The sequence below is a fragment of the Pan troglodytes genome, chromosome 10 (genome assembly GCF_028858775.2).
Source record: "Pan troglodytes isolate AG18354 chromosome 10, NHGRI_mPanTro3-v2.0_pri, whole genome shotgun sequence".
Taxonomy (NCBI): Eukaryota; Metazoa; Chordata; class Mammalia; order Primates; family Hominidae; genus Pan; species Pan troglodytes.
In genome coordinates this window covers 16210394-16231253 of record NC_072408.2, presented here as the reverse complement: position 1 = coordinate 16231253, position 20860 = coordinate 16210394, and the positions used below count along the sequence as shown (strand labels likewise).

The 20860-nt window shown below is 36.5% G+C and overlaps 1 protein-coding gene across 1 annotated transcript in view; it reads left to right on the top strand.

The window, feature by feature from the left end:
- Nucleotides 1-20860, top strand: part of A2M (alpha-2-macroglobulin) — a 55698-nt gene that overhangs the window by 33296 nt on the left and 1542 nt on the right. The window contains exons 21-33 of the mRNA XM_001139819.7: nucleotides 77-198; nucleotides 850-901; nucleotides 9936-10019; nucleotides 10298-10474; nucleotides 10781-10868; nucleotides 12254-12410; nucleotides 12691-12765; nucleotides 13175-13355; nucleotides 15327-15550; nucleotides 17233-17451; nucleotides 17623-17750; nucleotides 19536-19626; nucleotides 20301-20369. Of these exons, the coding sequence (XP_001139819.2) occupies nucleotides 77-198; nucleotides 850-901; nucleotides 9936-10019; nucleotides 10298-10474; nucleotides 10781-10868; nucleotides 12254-12410; nucleotides 12691-12765; nucleotides 13175-13355; nucleotides 15327-15550; nucleotides 17233-17451; nucleotides 17623-17750; nucleotides 19536-19626; nucleotides 20301-20369 (1667 nt within the window). The remainder of the gene's footprint in view (nucleotides 1-76; nucleotides 199-849; nucleotides 902-9935; nucleotides 10020-10297; nucleotides 10475-10780; nucleotides 10869-12253; nucleotides 12411-12690; nucleotides 12766-13174; nucleotides 13356-15326; nucleotides 15551-17232; nucleotides 17452-17622; nucleotides 17751-19535; nucleotides 19627-20300; nucleotides 20370-20860) is intronic.

Here is a 20860-nt window from a genome sequence, read left to right as displayed (position 1 = left end):
CATTTCTAAATCTTGAGTTTGGAGGCATGGAGGAAGGGGAAGATGCTATTCATTTCTACTGGCCTTTTTTTTTCAGGAAATGTGAATTTCACTGTGAGCGCAGAGGCACTAGAGTCTCAAGAGCTGTGTGGGACTGAGGTGCCTTCAGTTCCTGAACACGGAAAGAAAGACACAGTCATCAAGCCTCTGTTGGTTGAAGTAAGTAAACCTAAATAATATATAGTCCACAATAATATATATGTGGGTAATATAATAATATATGGATATTTTATAATATTATTCTCATCTATCTCTCTGTCCTATCTCTCTCTTGATTTACTTTCTGTTTTGTTGGGGGTTTTTGTTTTTGTTTTTGTTTTTGAGGCAGAGTCTTGCTCTGTCATCCAGGCTGGAGTGCAGTGGCAGGATCTCTGCTCACTGCAACCTCCGCCTCCTGGGTTCAAGCAATTCTCGTGCCTCAGCCTCCTGAGTAGCTGGGATTACAAGTGTGCACCACCACGCCCAGCTAGTTTTTGTATTTTTAATAGAGACAGGATTTCACCACGTTGGCCAGGCTGGTCTCGAACTCCTGGCCTCAAGTGATCTGCCCACCTCAGCTTCCCAAAGTGCTGGGATTATAGGTGTGAGCCACCATGCTCAGCCTCCCTTTGATTTACTTTCTGAATTTTTCCTTCATTTGTTCATGCATCGAACTACCTCCTACATATATTGCTTATATGTACAGAATTTTCTTAGATAATACAGTTCAAATCCTTCTCTTCACTATCCAAATATCTGTGGTCCCTCCATTAACACACATGTTCTGAAGGTCAGTCCATTCTCACTAGCTTTTCTTTCTTTTACCTAAAGCCTGAAGGACTAGAGAAGGAAACAACATTCAACTCCCTACTTTGTCCATCAGGTAAGAGTCAACCATCATAATTTAAAAAACATTAAAGTCTAACATTTAAAGTTCAAAGAACATTTATATATTATTCCTACACTTTCTCTGTGATCTAAGACCTGAAACACCATCAATGCATTTGACAAATGTGGAAAATAGTTCTTAGGAAGGTCAAGTAATTTGATCAGAATATCCCTAGGCCTGCATTCTGAGTCTTGATCTTTTGCAGCACCTGTGCAAACACCAAATGACTTTCTGACCAGTGTATGGTATGGGCATAGGTAGAAAGTGGGTAGAATCAAAATTAATATTACCAAAAGGGATGTTTCCTTAAATAATTAATACTGCAAACTATGGACGGCTGAATTTAGGGCATTCTAACACTGAGTTTTCCATAGCCAACAGTATTTGATAACGGGATTGCTATTTCCCAAAGGAAAAGTTGTCATGGCCTTTACCATTATTGTCATATTAATATCTGTTTGATGCCTATCCCGTACCTAATGCCCTATCAATCATTTGAGAAGGAACTGAAGAAACTTACAAGAAAAATTTAATACACTAAGAAATTTATCAGCACAATGCATTCTCACCCCAAACCAACATTGAATCAACATCATACATAGGTTCATTGCCTTTCTCTGACTACCTACAAATTTAGTATGTTTTTCATACTAAATACTTTATCTATTCATCTGTTGCCAAGATGTAACACATAAAATGTACCCTAAAAACATAACTTCCTTGTCATTTAGCCTTATTTCTACATTTAAGTGAACTGAGTACCTATCATTCAATCCTTTTATCATGACTTCTCTGTTTCTGAGTTACTCATTTTGATGTATCTCTTAGGTGTAAGGGCTCATCATCAAATAGTTTTACTAAATTTCATTTTGATTACCAACATAATCAAATGTGCCTACCTAATTTTACAAAAATATATTCTTCTTTAAAAAAACAAAACAGAACATCACATTAAAGGTTAATGTCACCCCCCTGAACATTTTTCAGTACTTTGTCATCCATTTATCTTTAGAAATAATGTGTGTAGATGTATATGTTTGTGGATGTGTGATTTACATATAATAAACTGTATAAGTTTCATTCTATAAATCACTGTTTGTTTTTCACTCAGCATCCTGTCTTGGAGATTTATCTATGTTAAATTGTAGATCTAGGTCTTTCCTTGGAATTGCTTTTAATCCTATAATATAAATACATCACAATTCTGCTTAGTGTTTTAGTCTTCCTATATTGGTTTTTTCAACTATTCACTAGCTTTAAAAAATTAGTTAGTTAATTATAATAAGAGCCTCTTAATGAACATATGCGAGTACAGCTAGGGTAGATCCAAAATGTTAAATTCCTGAGTCAGAGAGCATATGCATAGATATGCATAGTTTTGTTTGGTTGGTTGTTGTTGTTCTTTAATTACATTGTCAACTGACCATTTATAATTGTATATATATACAGCATACAAAGTGATGTTATGATTTATGAATAAAATGTGAAATAATTATATCAAGCTAACCTGAAATACTTATGTTTTGTGGTGGGAACATTTGAAATTCTCTAAGCAAGTTTGAAACATACAATACACTATTATTAACTATATTCACCATGCTGTGCAATAGATCCCAAAAAGAAAAAAATGTATTCCTTCTGTCTGAGACTTTGTGTCCCTTGAACACCACCTTCCTTTTACTCCAGCTTCATCCTCCATAACCACCATTCTACTCTCTGCTCCTGTGAATTTGAATGTTTTAGCTTCCACATACAAATGAGAACATGCAATATTTGTTTTCCTATACCTGGCTTATTTCACTTAACATAATCTCCTCCAGATTTAATCATGCTGCTCTAAATAGCAGAATGTTCTTGTTTTTTAAAATGGAATGGAATTCTATGTGTATATACCAAATTTTCTTTATCTGTTCATCTGTTGATGACACTTATGATTCCATAACTAGACATCAGTAATTTGATAGGGATTACATTGAATATGTAGATTGCTTTGGGTAATATGTGGACATTTTAACAGTATTAATTCTTCCAATCCATGAACATTGTATGTTTTTTTCATTTATTTGTGTTCTCTTTGATTTCTTTCATCAGTGTTTTATAATTTTCAGTGTACATTTCACCTCCTTGATTAGATTTATTTCTACATATTGTTTATAGCTATTGTAAATGGGATTGTTTTTATTTCTTTTTCAATCATTCATTGTTAGTGTACAGAAAATACTACTGATTTTTATGTGTTAATTTTGTATCTTGCAACTTTATTGCATTCATTTATAAGTTCTTGCAGCCCTTTGGTGAAGTCTTTTGAGCTTCCAATATATAAGATAATGTCATCACCAACAGTGAAAATTTTACTTCTTCCTTGTCAATTTGGATATTTTTCATTTCTTTTTCATGTTTGATTGCTCTTGCTGCTACTTCCAGTGCTACTTTGAAAATAAATGGTGACAGTGGGTATCCTTATCTTGTTCCAGATCTTAAAGGAAAGTCTTTCAATTTTCCACTGTTAAATATGTAAGCTATAGGTTTATCATACATGCCCTTTATTGTGTTGAGGAACATTGCTTGTATATCTAATTTGGTGAGCGTTTTATCATAAAAGAGCATTGAATTTTGTCAAATACTTTTTCTCCATCTAACAAGATGATGGTATGGTTTTTACCTTTCATTCTGTAAATGTGATGTATCACATTTATTGATATGCATATGTTGAACAATTTTTGCATCTCAGGGATAAATCCCACTTGACTAGGTAGATGATCCTTTTAATGTATTGTTGGATTTAGTCTGCTAGTTTATTTCATGTGGTTGGTTGGTTGGTTTAGTTTTTTAAGTGATGAGCTTTTGCTGTGTTCCCCAGGCTGGACTTGAACTCCTGAGTTCAAGCAATCCTACCAACTCAGCCACCCACAGGTGTATGCCACCATGCTTAGCTGCTATGCTAGTATTTTATTGAGGATTTTTGCATCTATATTCATCAAGAATATGGCCTGTAATTCTTTTTTGTAATGTCTTTTTATGACATTGGTATCAGGGTAATGCTTGCCTCATAAAATGAGCTTGAAAGTATTCCTTCCTCTTCCAGCTTTTGGCAGAGTTTGAGAAGGATTGGTATTCATTCTTTTTAAATGGTAAGTAGAACCTAGCAGTGAAGCCAACAGTTATTAGGCTTTTCTTTAATGGAAAACTTTTTATTACTGATTCAATCTCCTTACTCATTATTTGTCAGTTCAGATTTTCTATTTCTTCATGATTCAGTCTTGGTAGTACATATATGTCTAGGAATGCATTCATTTCTTCTAGATCATCCAATTTATTGGTGTATACTTATGCATAATAGTCTCTTATGATCCTTTGTATTTCTGTGGTATCAGCCATAATTTCTCTTTCATTTCTGATTTTATATATTTAAGGCCTCCCTCTTTTTTCTTAGCTAACCTAGCTAAAAGTTTTTGTCTGTCTTTTTAAAAAAACAATTCAGTTTCATTGATCTTTTGTATTCTTTTTCTAGTCTCTATTTGATTTATTTCTGCTCTAATCTTTATTATTTTCCTTTCTTCTGCCAATTTTGAGCTTAGTTTGTTCTTCTTTTCCTATTTCTCTGAGGAATATCATTAGTATCTTTATTGGAAAATTTTCTTCTTTTTTGGTGTTTATTGTTATAAGCTTTCCTCTTAGAATTGCTTTTACTTTATGCTATGTTTTGTTATGCTCCATTTCCATGTTCATTTGTCTTAAGATATTTTTGAATTTCCTTTTAAATTTCTTTATTGACCCATTGGCTGTTCAGGAGCATGTCATTTAATTTTCATATATTTGTGAATTTTTTCTAATTCCTCCTGTTACTCATTTCTAGTTTTCATAGTATTGTGGTCAGAAAAGATACTTGATATGATGAAACGATTTCAGTCTTCTTAAATTTGCTAAGACTTATTTTGTGGGCTAAGATATGATCTATCTTGGAGAATGTTTCTTGTGTGCTTGAGATGAAATGTTCTGTATGTATCCATTAGGTCTATTTGATCTAAAATGTTGGTCAAGTTCAACGTTTTCTTATTAATTTTCTTTCTGGATAATCTATCCATTTTTTAAAGTGAGATGTTGAAATTCCCTGATATTACTGCATTGCAACATATCTCTCCCTTCAACCTTTAATATTTGTTTTATATATTTAGGTGCTCCAATGTTGGATATGTATAGATTTACAATTGTTATATCCTTTTGATGAATTGACCCTTTTATCATTATATAATGTTCTCCTTTGTCTCTTTGTACAGTTTTTGACTTTAAGTCTGTTTTGTTGAATATAAGTATAGCTACCCCTGCTCTCTTTTAGTCCCAATTTACCTAGAACATCTTTTTCCTTCTCTTCACTTTCAGTCTATGTGTGTCCTTAAAAATTAGGTGAGTCTCTTGTAATTAGCATATGTTTCGGTCCTGTTTTTTAAAATCCATTTAGTCACTTTATGTCTTTTAAATGGGGAATTTAGTCCATTCGCATTCAAGGTAATTATTAATTTAAAAATGACTTGGTACTACCATTTTGTTGTTTTCTGGTTGTTTTGCTTCTTTGTTCCTCTTTTGCTGTCTTCCTTTGTGGTCTGATGTTCTGTAGTGGTATGATTTGAATCTTTTAAAATTTTTGTTCTGTACTTCTATTAAAGATTTTTGTCTTGCTGTTACTATGAGGTTTACAGTCAATTTCAAGCTGATAACAACTTAACTTTGCATTCTTTCACTCCCCCACACACATTTTATGTCGTTGATGTCAGAATTTACATATTTTGTAACGTGTATTTATTGACAATTTATTTTTAGCTATGCTTGTTATTAATATTTTGTCTTTTAACCCTTGTACTAGAGATAAAATTGCTTTAAATACCATCATTACAGTCATAGAGTATTTTGAATATGGCTCTATATTACTTATACCATTAAATTTTGTGCTTTTGTGTTTTTGTATTATTAATTAGGGGCCTTTTGTTTCAGCTTAAAGAACTCCCTTCAGTAATTCCTGAAGGCAGGCCTAATGTTGATGACTCCCTTAACTTTTAGTTTGTCTAGGAATGTTTTATTTCTCTCTCATTTCTGAAAGACAGCTTTGCTGGATGAAGAATTCTTGATTCCACGTTGTTTTTATTTTTGTTTTCCTTCAGTACTTTGAATATATTATTCCACTCTCCCTCAGCCTGCAGGGTTCCTGCTAAAAATCCATGGATAGTTGTATTGGAATTCCTTTGTATGTGATATGTTTCTTTATCACCTTCTGCTTTCAGAATTTTTTCTTTGTCTTTGATTTTTGATAGTTTAATTATTGTGCCTTAGTGAGCAGTTCTTTCATTTGAATTTCACTGGAGACCTCTGTGCCTCCTGTGCTTGGATGCTAGCATCTATCCTCTAATTAGGGAAGTTTTCAGCCATTATTGCTTTTTTTTTTTTTCTGATTCTATACTCTTTTTTCATTATTGCTTTAAATGTGCTTTTTATAGTCTCTTTCTTCTTCTTCTGAACTTTCTTTAATGCAAAGGTTTGATTTCATGATGATGTCCCATAATTTTCATAGGCTTTCTTCATTCTTTTGTCTTTCTGCTCTTCTGCCTGGATAATTCCGAATACTCTATCTTTGAGCTCACTGATTCCTCTGCTTGATCAAGTCTGCTGTTGAGCTTACTTTGAATTTTTAATTTTACTCATTGTATTCTTTATTTCCAGGATTTCTATTTGGTTTCTTTTTGATTGTTTCTATTTATTTTTTATTTTACAATATTAGCTAAGTTGCAGATAATTGTTTCTATTTCTTTTTTTTTTATACTTTAAGTTCTAGGGTACATGTGCACAACGTGCAGGTTTATTATATATGTATACATGTGCCATGTTGGTGTGCTGCACCCATTAATTCATCATTTACATTAGGTATATCTCCTAATGCTATCCCTCCCCCCCTCCCGTCACCCCACAACAGGCCCCGGTGTGTGATGTTCCCCTTCCTGTGTCCAAGTGTTCTCATTGTTCAATTCCCACCTATGAGTGAGAACATGCGGTGTTTGTTTTTTTGTCCTTGCGATAGTTTGCTGAGAATGATGGTTTCCAGCTTCATCCATGTCCCAGGAAACAACAGGTGCTGGAGAGGATGTGGAGAAATAGGAACACTTTTACACTGTTGGTGGGACTGTAAACTAGTTCAACCACTGTGGAAGTCAATGTGGCGATTCCTCAGGGATCTAGAACTAGAAATACCATTTGACCCAGCCATCCCATTACTGGGTATATACCCAAAGGATTATAAATCATGCTGCTATAAAGACACATGCACACATATGTTTATTGTGGCACTATTCACAATTGTTTCTATTTCTATGTCAAACTTCTCACTTTGTTGGTGTATTGTTTTGCAAATTTCATTTAATTTTGTATTTATATATTCTTGTAGTCCACTGAATTTCTTCAAGAGGATTATTCTGAATTCTTTGTCAGTGATTTCATAGATCTTTATTTCTATGAGGTCAATTTTTTGAGCTTGGTCAGTTTCTTTTGGAGGTGTCATCATTCCTTGATTCTTCGTAATCCTGTGTCCTTGCATTGTTTGTGCATTTGAGGAGAAAGCCACTTCTTCTGGTTTATATATGTATTCTTTGGCAGGGATAAAGGTTTGCTATTTAGTCTAGCCTATAATTCTGGAAAGATCAGTTGGTGACAACCTTGAGCAGGCAGAGCTTTTCATGGGTTCCCTAGTTGGCTGGGCCACTGCCTTTGCTCTTATGTTTGGTAGGGCCACTGGTTGGGCCTTGCTCTCTGGCAAGATCACTGTTTTGTCTCTGCTATCTGGTGGAACTGCTGGCTGGGTACTGCAATGGCCTCTAGTCAGGCCAGTCACAAGATGTGTTGCCTGGCTGGATGATTCTGCTATTTGGGACCTGAAGTTAGGCAAGGTCACAATCTGGGCTGTGAGTTTAGGTAGAGTTGTTGCTTGGGATGGGCAGAAATAAATACTATACTTCTTAGATGTGCATAATAGAGGATTGCTACCCCACCCTTGTGAATGGAGCCATGGAGTGAGGTTTTGGCTGAGTTGAGCTACCCTTTAGACTCCCAGGTCAAGCATATTTAACCCCAACACTTCTATGAAATACACAGAGGTGGTGTCTGCTACCTGGGTGGGGTCACTGGCATAACCTCTGAAGCTGGGCTTACAGACTGGCCATCTGGAAACTCAAGCTAGGTTGAACTTCCCAACATGCTTCTGAAAGTGACCAGCTCAGTTTTGCAGATGGGCTGTGCAGTTGGCTGGTATCTCTGAATGGGTGCCATAGCTGGCAGAAACACAGAAGCACTACCAAAATCCACATGCTGGTCACTGTGAGCTCTGTCCTTCTTTGTTTCTACCTGACCTCATTACTTCCTGTGTTCCTGGTGAAATGAGACCAGAGTGGGCTTCCTGAGAAGTGTCTTTGAATACTTGAGAATCTTGATGTCTACCCCTGGTTCTCTTCCCCCCTGTAGAAACTGTGACCCCAGGGAACTCCTCTCTATCTGGCATTGTGCTAACCTAAAGGAGTGGGAACAATGACATGGTCAAAGTGAGACCATTCTTCCTACCCTTCTAATTTGTCTTCACTCAGTTCTGTGAACAATGTAGGTGTCCTAGACTTGTTTCCAAGTATTTGGGTTTTCAAAATAGATTTTCTGATCTGTGGATAGCAGCTAGTTGGACTTTCTGTGGAGGGAGGAAGATCCTGAGACTTTCTAGTCCATCATCTTGCTTTATTCTGAATTTTAATAGAACTACAAAAAGAAAATCCTCCTCTTTATTACCTAAATGCATTTATACTTCCACCAGAATACATTTCCATAGTGTTATATTTGCCATCATCTGTTACCATCAAAGTTTTTAATTTTAATTTTTGCCAAAAATTTAGAAAAAAAAATTTTGCTGTTGTTTTAATTTATATTTTCTTAATTACAAGGATGACCTTATTTTTGCATGTTTATTAATTGCCTTTATAATCTTTGGCCATTTGTCTTTTGAGTAGTTTTTTTTCTGACTCAGTTGTATGACACTAATTCTTTATCTGTTGAATATGTTGCAGATATTTTCTTTCACTTGGTCATTTTTTTAACTTTGTTTATGGCATCTGTTTTTTTACAAAAGTTTTAACGTTAATTTTATCAGAAAGGGAAGATAACTGCTACATTTTTCATTTGTATATAATTCACCAATATTAAAATTGTAGTAAATGTATGTTCATCAGTAGCAGTTATTTTATTTTCAGTGAGTCAAGCATTTTATTTTGCTTAGCCATTTGTCCTTTAACTATGCTTATGGCTTTTTTTTTAAGAAACATTTTAATATGAATTTTATGAGGAAGGGATTCAGTATGAAAATAAATACTATACTTCTCTCATTTTCATTTCATATAATTTACCAAGATTAAAATGGAAGTAAATGTATGTTCATGAGTAGTAATTATTTTATTTTCAATGCATCAAATACTGTTCATCTTCACTTCCTTACCCTCAATTTTCTAGGTTTCCCATAAAAATACTATCTTTATATCTGAAATTTGAAGAAAGAACATAGCATTATTATAGAATTCAGGACCTTTTGTGGGTAATTTTACTTATGTATACTTATAGGGCTTTGTTGTTGGTGTTTTCTCCATACAACTGTTGAGTAAGGAAGTTGGCGGTGGGAACTAAATAGATCACCTTGTGATAACCGTCTTGTGTCAGCCATCAGATGACAGCAACTGAATCACAACATCACCAGGCTCTTACAATTTGTTGTCTTATTTGGCATGCAATTCTACATAAATTACTGAAAAGATCATTGAAGAAGAAATTCTGAAAATCACAGGAAACCAGTAGCCCATTTTTAAGATATTTATATATTACTGTTGTATTAAAGGCGGACAACTTTTCAGGAGGAGTTTAGGTATAAGGCATAGTCCTAGCTTCTGGGTCATAGAGCTGTTTAGAAAGATATAATGCAGAAATAATTTTCATATGTCTGATTTGCTTATTTCTCTAGGTGGTGAGGTTTCTGAAGAATTATCCCTGAAACTGCCACCAAATGTGGTAGAAGAATCTGCCCGAGCTTCTGTCTCAGTTTTGGGTGAGTCTCCAGCCCCTAGTGGATCCGGGCATTAACAGCTTCTATTATACTATTTTTATTTCCCATAAATATTTACTAAAAATAATACTATAATTTTAACTTCTTTCTTCTCTTCTTCTTTGGGCTTGTTTATTGCTTTCAATCATACTTCTATCCCTGGAAGAATCATCCTTCCTAAAAATTCTCAATTTCTAGGCTCAACTAATTATTTCTGCTTAATGACTTTGATAGATGATAATCTCCAAGCTTTATGACTTCCCATCTCTCCCATTCTCTAGGAGACATATTAGGCTCTGCCATGCAAAACACACAAAATCTTCTCCAGATGCCCTATGGCTGTGGAGAGCAGAATATGGTCCTCTTTGCTCCTAACATCTATGTACTGGATTATCTAAATGAAACACAGCAGCTTACTCCAGAGATCAAGTCCAAGGCCATTGGCTATCTCAACACTGGTGAGTGATTACTTGAGTAAGGGAAAACTTGAATGTTATTTCAACTGGATTTCCCAGCAGGTTTCAGTTACTTATGAATATTATGATACATTAGCTTAGCTCACTATGATAGCTGCTATGATAGTTAATTTCAAGGAAACTATCCACTCTCCAACCTCCAATAAAATATTTAAGGCTCAGAAACTCCTAATCTATGACAACAAAATTTAAGAAATGTCACAAGAGAAGCCAAGGTACTTTAGTAATTTCTCCACCCTCAGCATGCACATTAATCCATTGTGCTGTTTCATTAATCTTCCTTCCCAGGTTACCAGAGACAGTTGAACTACAAACACTATGATGGCTCCTACAGCACCTTTGGGGAGCGATATGGCAGGAACCAGGGCAACACCTGGTAAGGAAAGAACAATTTTTTGAGCTTCTTTTTGTGTGCCAGCTCTTTTACATGTATTACCTCAATTATATTCACAGCAACACTATCAGATATGTATTATCAGACTGATGGTTTGTTATACTAGATAAATCCACTAAGATTAGCAAGGTAACCAGAAGAAAACCTGATATCCAAATACATGTTATGTTAGGCTTGTTTCCAAAATTGATCCTATTAATAATGTACCAAGGTTTTCTTTCTGAAATGGCTATTCTTTCTAAAGTAGCTGCCATAACCATGAGTTTTAAAATGATATTGCCAGTGAACATATATAACTTCCAGATAAACCATGTTAACTTCAGCTTATATTGTCACATTCTAAGTCATTCAGCTTGACTTGGAATGAATTCATTAATAAGAGGAAATAATTGGAAGGAAACAGTAATATAAAACATTTTTTAAATCCCTAAAGTAAAGCAATATTAAAATTTACTGCATGTAAGAGCTGCATGTGAGAAGATTCTGTCATCTGCAGAAGGAAATCTCTAAAGATAAGAGAGATTTAAAGCCTTACTCAAGTAACTAACAAAAATAAGTACATTCAAATTACTTGAATGTAAATTTGTTCAACCATTGTGGAAGACAGTATGGCGATTCTTCAAGGATCTAGAACCAGAAATACCATTTGACCTAGTAATCCCATTACTGGGTATATACCCAAAGGAATATAAATCATTCTACTATAATGACACATGCACACGTATGTTTATCGTGGCACTATTTACAATAACAAAGTCATGGAACTAACCCAAATGCTCATCACTGACAGACTGGATAAAGAAAATGTGGTACATATACACCATGGAATACTATGCAGCAATAAAAAGAAATGAGATCATGTCCTTTGCAGGGACATGGATGAAGCTGGAAGCCATCAGCCTCAGCAAACTAACACAGGGACAGAAAACCAAACACCACATGTTCTCACTCATAAGTGGGAGTTAAGCAATGAGAACACATGGACACAGGGACAGGAACAACACACACCAGGGCCTGTTGGGAAGTGTGGGGTGACGGGAGGGAACTAAGTGGATGGGTCAATAGGTGCAAGAAACCACCATGGCACACGTATACTTATGTAACAAACCTGCACATTCTGTACATGTATCTCGGAACTAAAATAAAATTAAATATACTTAGACTCCCTGTGGCAAAGAGAGAGTTAGCAAGGAAATACTACATCTAGCAGATTAATCAGGCAGACTAAAGATTAATCAAGGAGATAAGATCTCTAAGTACACAAGAATTTTGTTAGCTAACTCACATCATATGAAGCCTGTTGCTGTGAAGTGGTTATAAAACCATTCTGACAACATAAACATCATGATTGCTTCCTCCCTGGTCAGGCTCACAGCCTTTGTTCTGAAGACTTTTGCCCAAGCTCGAGCCTACATCTTCATCGATGAAGCACACATTACCCAAGCCCTCATATGGCTCTCCCAGAGGCAGAAGGACAATGGCTGTTTCAGGAGCTCTGGGTCACTGCTCAACAATGCCATAAAGGTGAATCATTCTGGAGCTAGTTTTGATTTGTCCATTATGATATCTGCAAGGATGAGGATAGGAAGTGATAATGTGAAAAATTCTAAGGGAAAGCCTCAGAGGAAAATAAAACCTGGATGGCACCAAAAAAGAGGGGATAGAACAAAAGTTGATTGTGATACTTTGCCCTATAGGGATGGATATGGGTAAGGATGAATTCCATGACACAGCAGAATAGAAAGAACTAATCAATAGCATTCTCAGAAGTTGAATTATTCAAATCTCTCTCTCGTATTCACAGGGAGGAGTAGAAGATGAAGTGACCCTCTCCGCCTATATCACCATCGCCCTTCTGGAGATTCCTCTCACAGTCACTGTAGGTACCACCCCATTCCTCTGCTGAAGGAGAGTTCTGGATGCAACGAAACTGCTGACCTGCTGTCTGAAATACTATCCTATTAAAAGCAAAGCATCAGCTTTCTTTCTATGCAATGCCAGTGCTTCCCAGATCTACAGAGAATTTGGTCAGCCCATTAAGAAAGGTTTAAATTTTCCCAGTAATTCCCCTAGGCTATTTACCACCACCACTCAAAAAAGAATCTTAAAGATATATCTTTTGAATGTGAGAATAACAGATAAAAATACTATTATATCTATCGATAAGAATGAGGAATCGTTGGAAAAATGCGTTTGAAAAACTTCTGTGCTGTGATCCGTGTATTTGCCTGGGAATGCTAATATGCCTGTTTACATAGCTTAGTTCCCTTCTTGTTCTGCCTTCACAGCACCCTGTTGTCCGCAATGCCCTGTTTTGCCTGGAGTCAGCCTGGAAGACAGCACAAGAAGGGGACCATGGCAGCCATGTATATACCAAAGCACTGCTGGCCTATGCTTTTGCCCTGGCAGGTAACCAGGACAAGAGAAAGGAAGTACTCAAGTCACTTAATGAGGAAGCTGTGAAGAAAGGTGAGAGCACACCTGAGATCCTTCTCCTGGCCCATCCTCTGTATCAAGAACTGCATGGCAAAAATCCCTCACTCCTACCTCCTGTGATCCCTGTCTCCTCTCTTCTTTTCTATATATCATATATATTTTGTCCATATTGCATCTTATAAAAGCTAGGATTTCTTAATCAAATCAGAAATCAAAAGACAAGAGGCCGTGCAGATGCTTCTCAAGTTACGATGGGGTTATATCCTGACAAACTCATTGTAAAGTCTAAAAAATCTTAAGTGGGACCATTGTAAGTCAGAGACCATCTCTATAGTATGCTGGTAAGAAGAGCATTCTCTGGAGACTAGCTCCAAAATGTGCTACCTATGTGACCTTGGGAAAGTCATTAACTTCCTTGTGTTTCAGTTCCTTCATCAGTAAAATGGGGATAATAATAGTATTTACCTCACAGAGCTGTTGTAATAAATGAATTGGTACACGTAAAACACTTAGTAGAGTACATGTCACATAGCAAATCCTATAAAAGTACTAGTTATTACAACTAACATATCAGTTCTCAATATATGCCCAACCCTTACCTGGTACATTATATAACCTTAAACATAAGAAAATAATCATGGAAGTAACTCCTTGAATGAATTCTGGTATTTTAAGCCCATTTCATAAGACCAATAATGTTGACCAATCTACTCATATTCACACAATACTTCTACATATACCATGGTCTATATGAGGGGTTGAAGAAATAGAAAATAAAATGCAAATCACAAGATGTCCATTAAAATAGTCTACCTTTTTCCTTTGACAGCCATTAATTCTTCTTAAAATGTATTGAGAAATATTTTATAATAGATACACAAAAGGGCATAAGCTATAACTAGAAAACACTGTACAACTCTCTCATAGATTAAGAAATAGAAAATTACTGATGTGGGAAAAATAAATCCCTTGTGTATCACTACCACCTCCAGAGGCAATCATTATCCTGAATTTGTTGTTACAATTCCATGGATTTCTTTATATTTTTGCTGCATATGTATCCCTAACTAATATTTAGAATCTTCACATGTGTTTCATCTTGAGAGAAACAAGATTTTTATTTCTTTCTTGTTCAAGAAACAAGAGAAACATTTTTGAATATTTCAGCAGCTTAGTTTTTTGTTTGTCTGCTTTTTATTTTCTAAGTTCAACACTATGTTGATGAAGACCCCTATACAAGTACGTGCAGAGTCAGCTCATTAATTTTCACTGCTGCATAATATATTACAGTCTATAAATTAGTCATAATTTACACATCGAGTTTCTCCTCATGGATTTTTTTATGTTTTGCTACTAAAAACAATGCTGCAATGAATACTCATGTGCCCGTTTTCTTGTGCATCTGTGTTTCTCCAAATTATGCTTTGAGAAGCATAATGACTGATTAGTGGGCTAAGCACATCTTCCCCATTGCTAAATATTGCCAAAGAGCAGTTGGCTTCCCACAGCAGTGTATATTGGTTCCCATTGTTTCACATCCATGTCAGCCTTTGGTATTTCAAGGATTACTGTATTTTTTTTTCAATCTAATGAGTACAAACTCTACTATTTCATGTGATCTGTGATCCTCACAAGAAACCGATAAAGACACACTTTATAGGAAATGTAACAAACTCCAGCTATAGTCTAATATAACATCATAAATCGGAAATAGCCAGACCCAATGAGACAACTGCTGTGCCATTTCTTTCTCCCACCAACCCAACTATAGCAACTATTTGAAAACATAGATAGGCATAGGCTTCTGACTCCAGCATCAATATCTGCCTTAGCTGGGCTGAAACACACCAAATTCAGATTTACATGAAGGGAAAAGCATCTACATACAGTACAGGGGATTATAATGGGCATGCAATTCTCATTTCAGCACTGGCTTGGGTACTTTCACCTTGAATTAAATATAAATATGTAGGCACTTATAAATATCTTTTTCTCACCTTTAAGACAACTCAGTCCATTGGGAGCGCCCTCAGAAACCCAAGGCACCAGTGGGGCATTTTTACGAACCCCAGGCTCCCTCTGCTGAGGTGGAGATGACATCCTATGTGCTCCTCGCTTATCTCACGGCCCAGCCAGCCCCAACCTCGGAGGACCTGACCTCTGCAACCAAGATCGTGAAGTGGATCACGAAGCAGCAGAACGCCCAGGGCGGTTTCTCCTCTACCCAGGTTGGTGATTTGCCAAAACCTTTTATTTCACCTTCAGGTAGCAAAAGATTTGAATGAAAAAGAAACAAACACATCCAAGAAGAAAAAAATACAGATGACAATAACTTGAAATGAGGAAAAGTTTTCCGTATCCAAGGATAACGGAAATAAAAGCAAATCAAAGTCAAAGAGGGCCAAAAGGAAATGCTCAGAATTCCGGCACCCCATGGCTGTGTTATTATGCATCTCCTATTTCCCATAACAATACTGCCTTCCTCAAGCAGCAGTGGAGCACCAGCAGAATGAAGGAGATGTCTCCTGCCATTCTCCTGAAAGCTCTAGGGTCTCTTTCAAACTGTTCAAAGGAACTCTACTCAAAATCCAACAACCTCTCCTCGCAAATCTCTCCATTCTTAGGTCCCCTTTAATAGGCTTTTCTCAAAACTACATATTTTGTGCTTCCCCTATTCATTTTTTTTTTTTTTAAGACAGAGTCTTGCTGTGTCACCTAGGCTGGAATGCAGTGGTGCAATCTCGGCTCACTGCAACCTCCATCTCCCAGGTTCAAGCGATTCTAGTGCCTCAGCCTCCCGAGTAGCTAGGATTACAGTCATGTGCAATCATGCCTGGCTAATTTTTGTATTTTTAGTAGAGACGAGGTTTTGCCATGTTGCCCAGGCTGATCTCGAAGTCCTGAGCTCAGGCAATCCACCCGCCTTGGCCTCACAAAGTGCTAGGATTATAGGTGTGAGCCACTGCGTCCAGCCCCCTATTCACCTCTTAATACACAAACATTTATTCATCAGGAGCATAAAGAACTGTCTTTATTCATCCAACCTCCTAAATCTAGCTATATAACCATGTATCTGAACAATTCATCGATATGTACACAGCAGGAAGTTTTATCTTCAGAGAATTCGGATGTTTGCTTATATACCCTAAAACAGAAAAAATGTGACAAAATGGCATTCCATCCTATTTCCATTGTATTAATCTTTTATCATATGAATGAAAAAAACTAAGTAATTTTGTTAAAGGTTATCATTCATTTATTAGAAACATATTATTTGAAGGAGGCCAAGCAGGTTTAATGTTGTTGAGGATACATACCAGCAGACATTCACTGGGAACAGGAAATCATCCAATAAAAAGGGAAAGCCAAATAAAAATGTCAGTAAATCCAGAAGATAATTATAATACTCATCTTTTATTTCTTTTGGAGAAACTGAAGCATGACTCTGCTCATGGCTGCAAAGAACCTTGGGTTCTCTCCAGGACACTGACCTCAGCAACTGAGCAAAGTTTAATATGGGAGAGAGCCAGACTGAACTTTGCTTGGGTGGTGGCAGATATGAGCACAGTTGTCAAGAAAGACATGTTAGCAAATAGCTGATGCCAATAACTGATTACCATTCACATATGTTTTCCACATTCCATGTCCCACATATACTTACAGAGAGAAAAGGATCAATTTTCTGATAAATAAAATAAACATGTAGGGCATACAGTCCAAGGTAGATATGTGAATGTTATGGTTCTTCAACTATCTAAAGATTATAATCAATCTTGAAATTAGAGCTCCAATATTTAAGTAGTGAGGGAAGTAGGAAATCAAGGTCCCTCACATGGGTCTTTGAAAAATATCGCAGCCCTCCAAGCCTTATAATGCCCAATGGGTTCTCTCACTCATCTATCTCTTCCAGGACACAGTGGTGGCTCTCCATGCTCTGTCCAAATATGGAGCAGCCACATTTACCAAGACTGGGAAGGCTGCACAGGTGACTATCCAGTCTTCAGGGACATTTTCCAGCAAATTCCAAGTGGACAACAACAACCGCCTGTTACTGCAGCAGGTCTCATTGCCAGAGCTGCCTGGGGAATACAGCATGAAAGTGACAGGAGAAGGATGTGTCTACCTCCAGGTGAGACTCTTGGGCAGGTGAGGACAGAGGACAGATGAGGACAGCAGCTGTTCTCACTGAGAAGTCCTAATAACTCAGAAAACAACGGGACAAATCAGAGAAAGGGTTAGGGAAGTGGACAGGAATTCTGGGAAAGGGCAAAAAACTGATTTTGTCTTTGATGTTCTATAGACATCCTTGAAATACAATATTCTCCCAGAAAAGGAAGAGTTCCCATTTGCTTTAGGGGTGCAGACTCTGCCTCAAACTTGTGATGAACCCAAAGCCCACACCAGCTTCCAAATCTCCCTAAGTGTCAGGTAAGACCTTCTGACTCTATCACCTAATCCTAAGAATAACTACCAGTCTTCTTACTGGAACTCCTCTTTAAGTAAAGCAGTGCAACAGTAGATATTTGCACTATTCACAAAAAATGCAATGTATTCTCGTAAGTTGATATAACATAATTTCTCAATGATGGGGTTTACATTGTCCATCCAGGATCTATTATTGTGCAACCTCATTGTTTAAAGGGTAATAATTTCCCTCAATAACAACTAAGTAAATATTACCCATTGCCTCTGACCTGAATTCCTTGTTATGTAATGAAATCCTATATTATTCTTGCTTTATTGAAGACGGAGATGAAGAATTATTGAAAAGTTTGAATAGAAGGAAATAGTGACTCCTTAGTTAGAATTCCTACTGGCAATAATAAATCTCAGGTTATATATGATATAATTAATTTGGGGGGAAGATACACTTATATGCGTCAGTATTTAAATAGCTGCAGATCTGATAAAAAGCTCTCTCTCCACAAACATATTATTACTTGGTTGGAGATACTATTCAGGAAAAAAGTTAGGACAAAATACATGTAACAAATAACCGGCATACATCAAAAAGAATGAGATCATGACCTTTGCAGGAACATGGATGGAGATGGAGGTCATTATTCTTAGCAAACTAGCACAGGAATGGAAAACCAAACACTGCATGTTCTCATTTGTAAGTGGGAGCTAAATGATGAGAACATATGGACACAAAAAGGAGAACAACAGACACCAGAGTCTACGTGAGGGTTAAGGATGGGAGGAGGGAGAAGATCAGAAAAAAACAACAATTGAGTGCAAAATTTAGTACCCAAGTGATAAAGTAATCTGTACACCAGACCCCCATGACACGAGTTTACCTATATAACAAACCTGCATGTGTACGCCTGAACCTAAAAGTTAAGTATATATATATTTTTTTCATTTAATTTGGCACATATATATGCCAAAAAATAAATTAAGCAGTCCAAATTTCGGATGCAAACTCTCGGGGACAAGACGCTAGGTGTTTCTAAGTGTTTTGTTGAAAGCCAGTGTTTAAGTAAACATTATAAATTATTGTTGTTTTTGTAAATAATGTAGACTGAAATGTATTATTCATAATATAAATCATTTTGTCAGCTGAAAGAAAATAAAAGTAAACAAATAAATAAAATAACTGGCATAGATTAGAGGTCACAAACAGCCTGTGCATCACTTGCAGAGCTTTCTTAAAATGCAGATCCTCAGCTGGTCGTGGTGGCTCACGCCTGTAATCTCAGCACTTTGGGAGGCCAAGGCGGGCAGATCACCTTAGGTTGGGAGTTCGAGACCAGCCTGACCAACATGGAGAAACCCCGTCTGTACTAAAAATACAAAATTAGTCGGACGTGGTGGTGCATGCCTGTAATCCCAGCTACTCGGGAGGCTGAGGCAGGAGAATCACTTGAACCCAGGAGGTGGAGGTTGCAGTGAGCCGAAATCATGCCATTGCACTCCAGCCTGGGCAAGAAGAGTGAAAAACTCTATCAAAAAAAAAAAAAAAATGCAGACCCTCAGCCCCCATACACTAGACATTCTGATTCATCAGGTCTAGAGTAGGGCCTGGTCTCTGCGGCTTTAACAGGCTTCCTAAAAATTCTATACACACCACTTTTACAAACCACTGGGATAAGATATTTGGGAAGACTTATGTGTACCTTTTAGAGCTGTGGAATGCTTAACATGGACATAGAAGAAGAAAATATTTAAAAACACAGAAAACCCTAATCCTTTCCTCCCCTGGATCCTCAGTTACACAGGGAGCCGCTCTGCCTCCAACATGGCGATCGTTGATGTGAAGATGGTCTCTGGCTTCATTCCCCTGAAGCCAACAGTGAAAATGGTAGGTTTATCATAACCCCAGAATGCCCTATTTTATTTAATGTTGTATGTATCCCCAGCATAAGACAATACTAATATCAAAATACTATTAAAATCAATCTCTATCAAAGCCTTATCCTTTTTCCAGCTCAGAAATATAATCACATGTGTTTGTATGAATGCTGACCATGTGCAGAGCACTGCGCTAGGACCCATGACTACAAGAAAAAGATGTCAGCAGGTTCCTGCTTTTCAATTTCTTCTTAGCTTAGAATTTTGCTAAGAAGATAAAAGATATGAACACGAACCAGTGAAAAATATGAAAATGACTGATTGGCATAAACTATAAGTATTACAGAAGTTAAAAGAAAAATAGAGCAAGCAAAACAGGAAAAAAACTCCTTATGAAGAAATAGAAACTGAATTGAACTTTGAAATATGAGTAACTACCAAGTTTAGGATACTTAGCTGTCTTTTCTTCAGATAAATAACTTTACACATTAGTCGTGTATCATACTAATATTAAACCCTTTATGCCTTTCATTTTTAATTGTATTACATTATATATTTCCTTACAAAAAGCATTTGAAGAATTCTACCCTCAGGGTTATTTTGGCAATACAAAGATTTTTTTCTCTGGATCCACCAGGGGTTTCATCTATTTATTAACATTTGTGGTATTTCAATTTTCTTCAGCTTGAAAGATCTAACCATGTGAGCCGGACAGAAGTCAGCAGCAACCATGTCTTGATTTACCTGGATAAGGTAAGAGAACTTCCAGTCTATTTGCAAAAAAACGTAGATAATAATCCTCTAAGGGAACATCTGGGAAGGTAAATGCATTTTAGAAACATCACTTCCACGCTAGAAATTTGAGAATTCTAATGTTAACTCTAAAAGAATGTTCTCCTCTCCTTTATTTATATTTCACCGGGGATTACAGGTAGAAATGGCTTATTATGATCTTGGGATATGAATATTCCTAAAATCCCATAAGCAAGAAATCTTCACAAAATGTGTTTATTATGTTGACAAGTTTTTTGGATACCCAGTAATATAAGGAAGTAGCCCTTGTGATTAGTCAATTATTAGTTAATTATCAACATACTCAACAACAATATGAAAGGGAAAAAAACTGTCAGTCTCCACAAGGACTTGAACCATAAAATAATAAGACCAGTTCACCAGTAAACCAATCTGATTTTATAGATATGTGTGGTAGGAGAGTTTGTTCATGCATATGTTGATGGGAATTA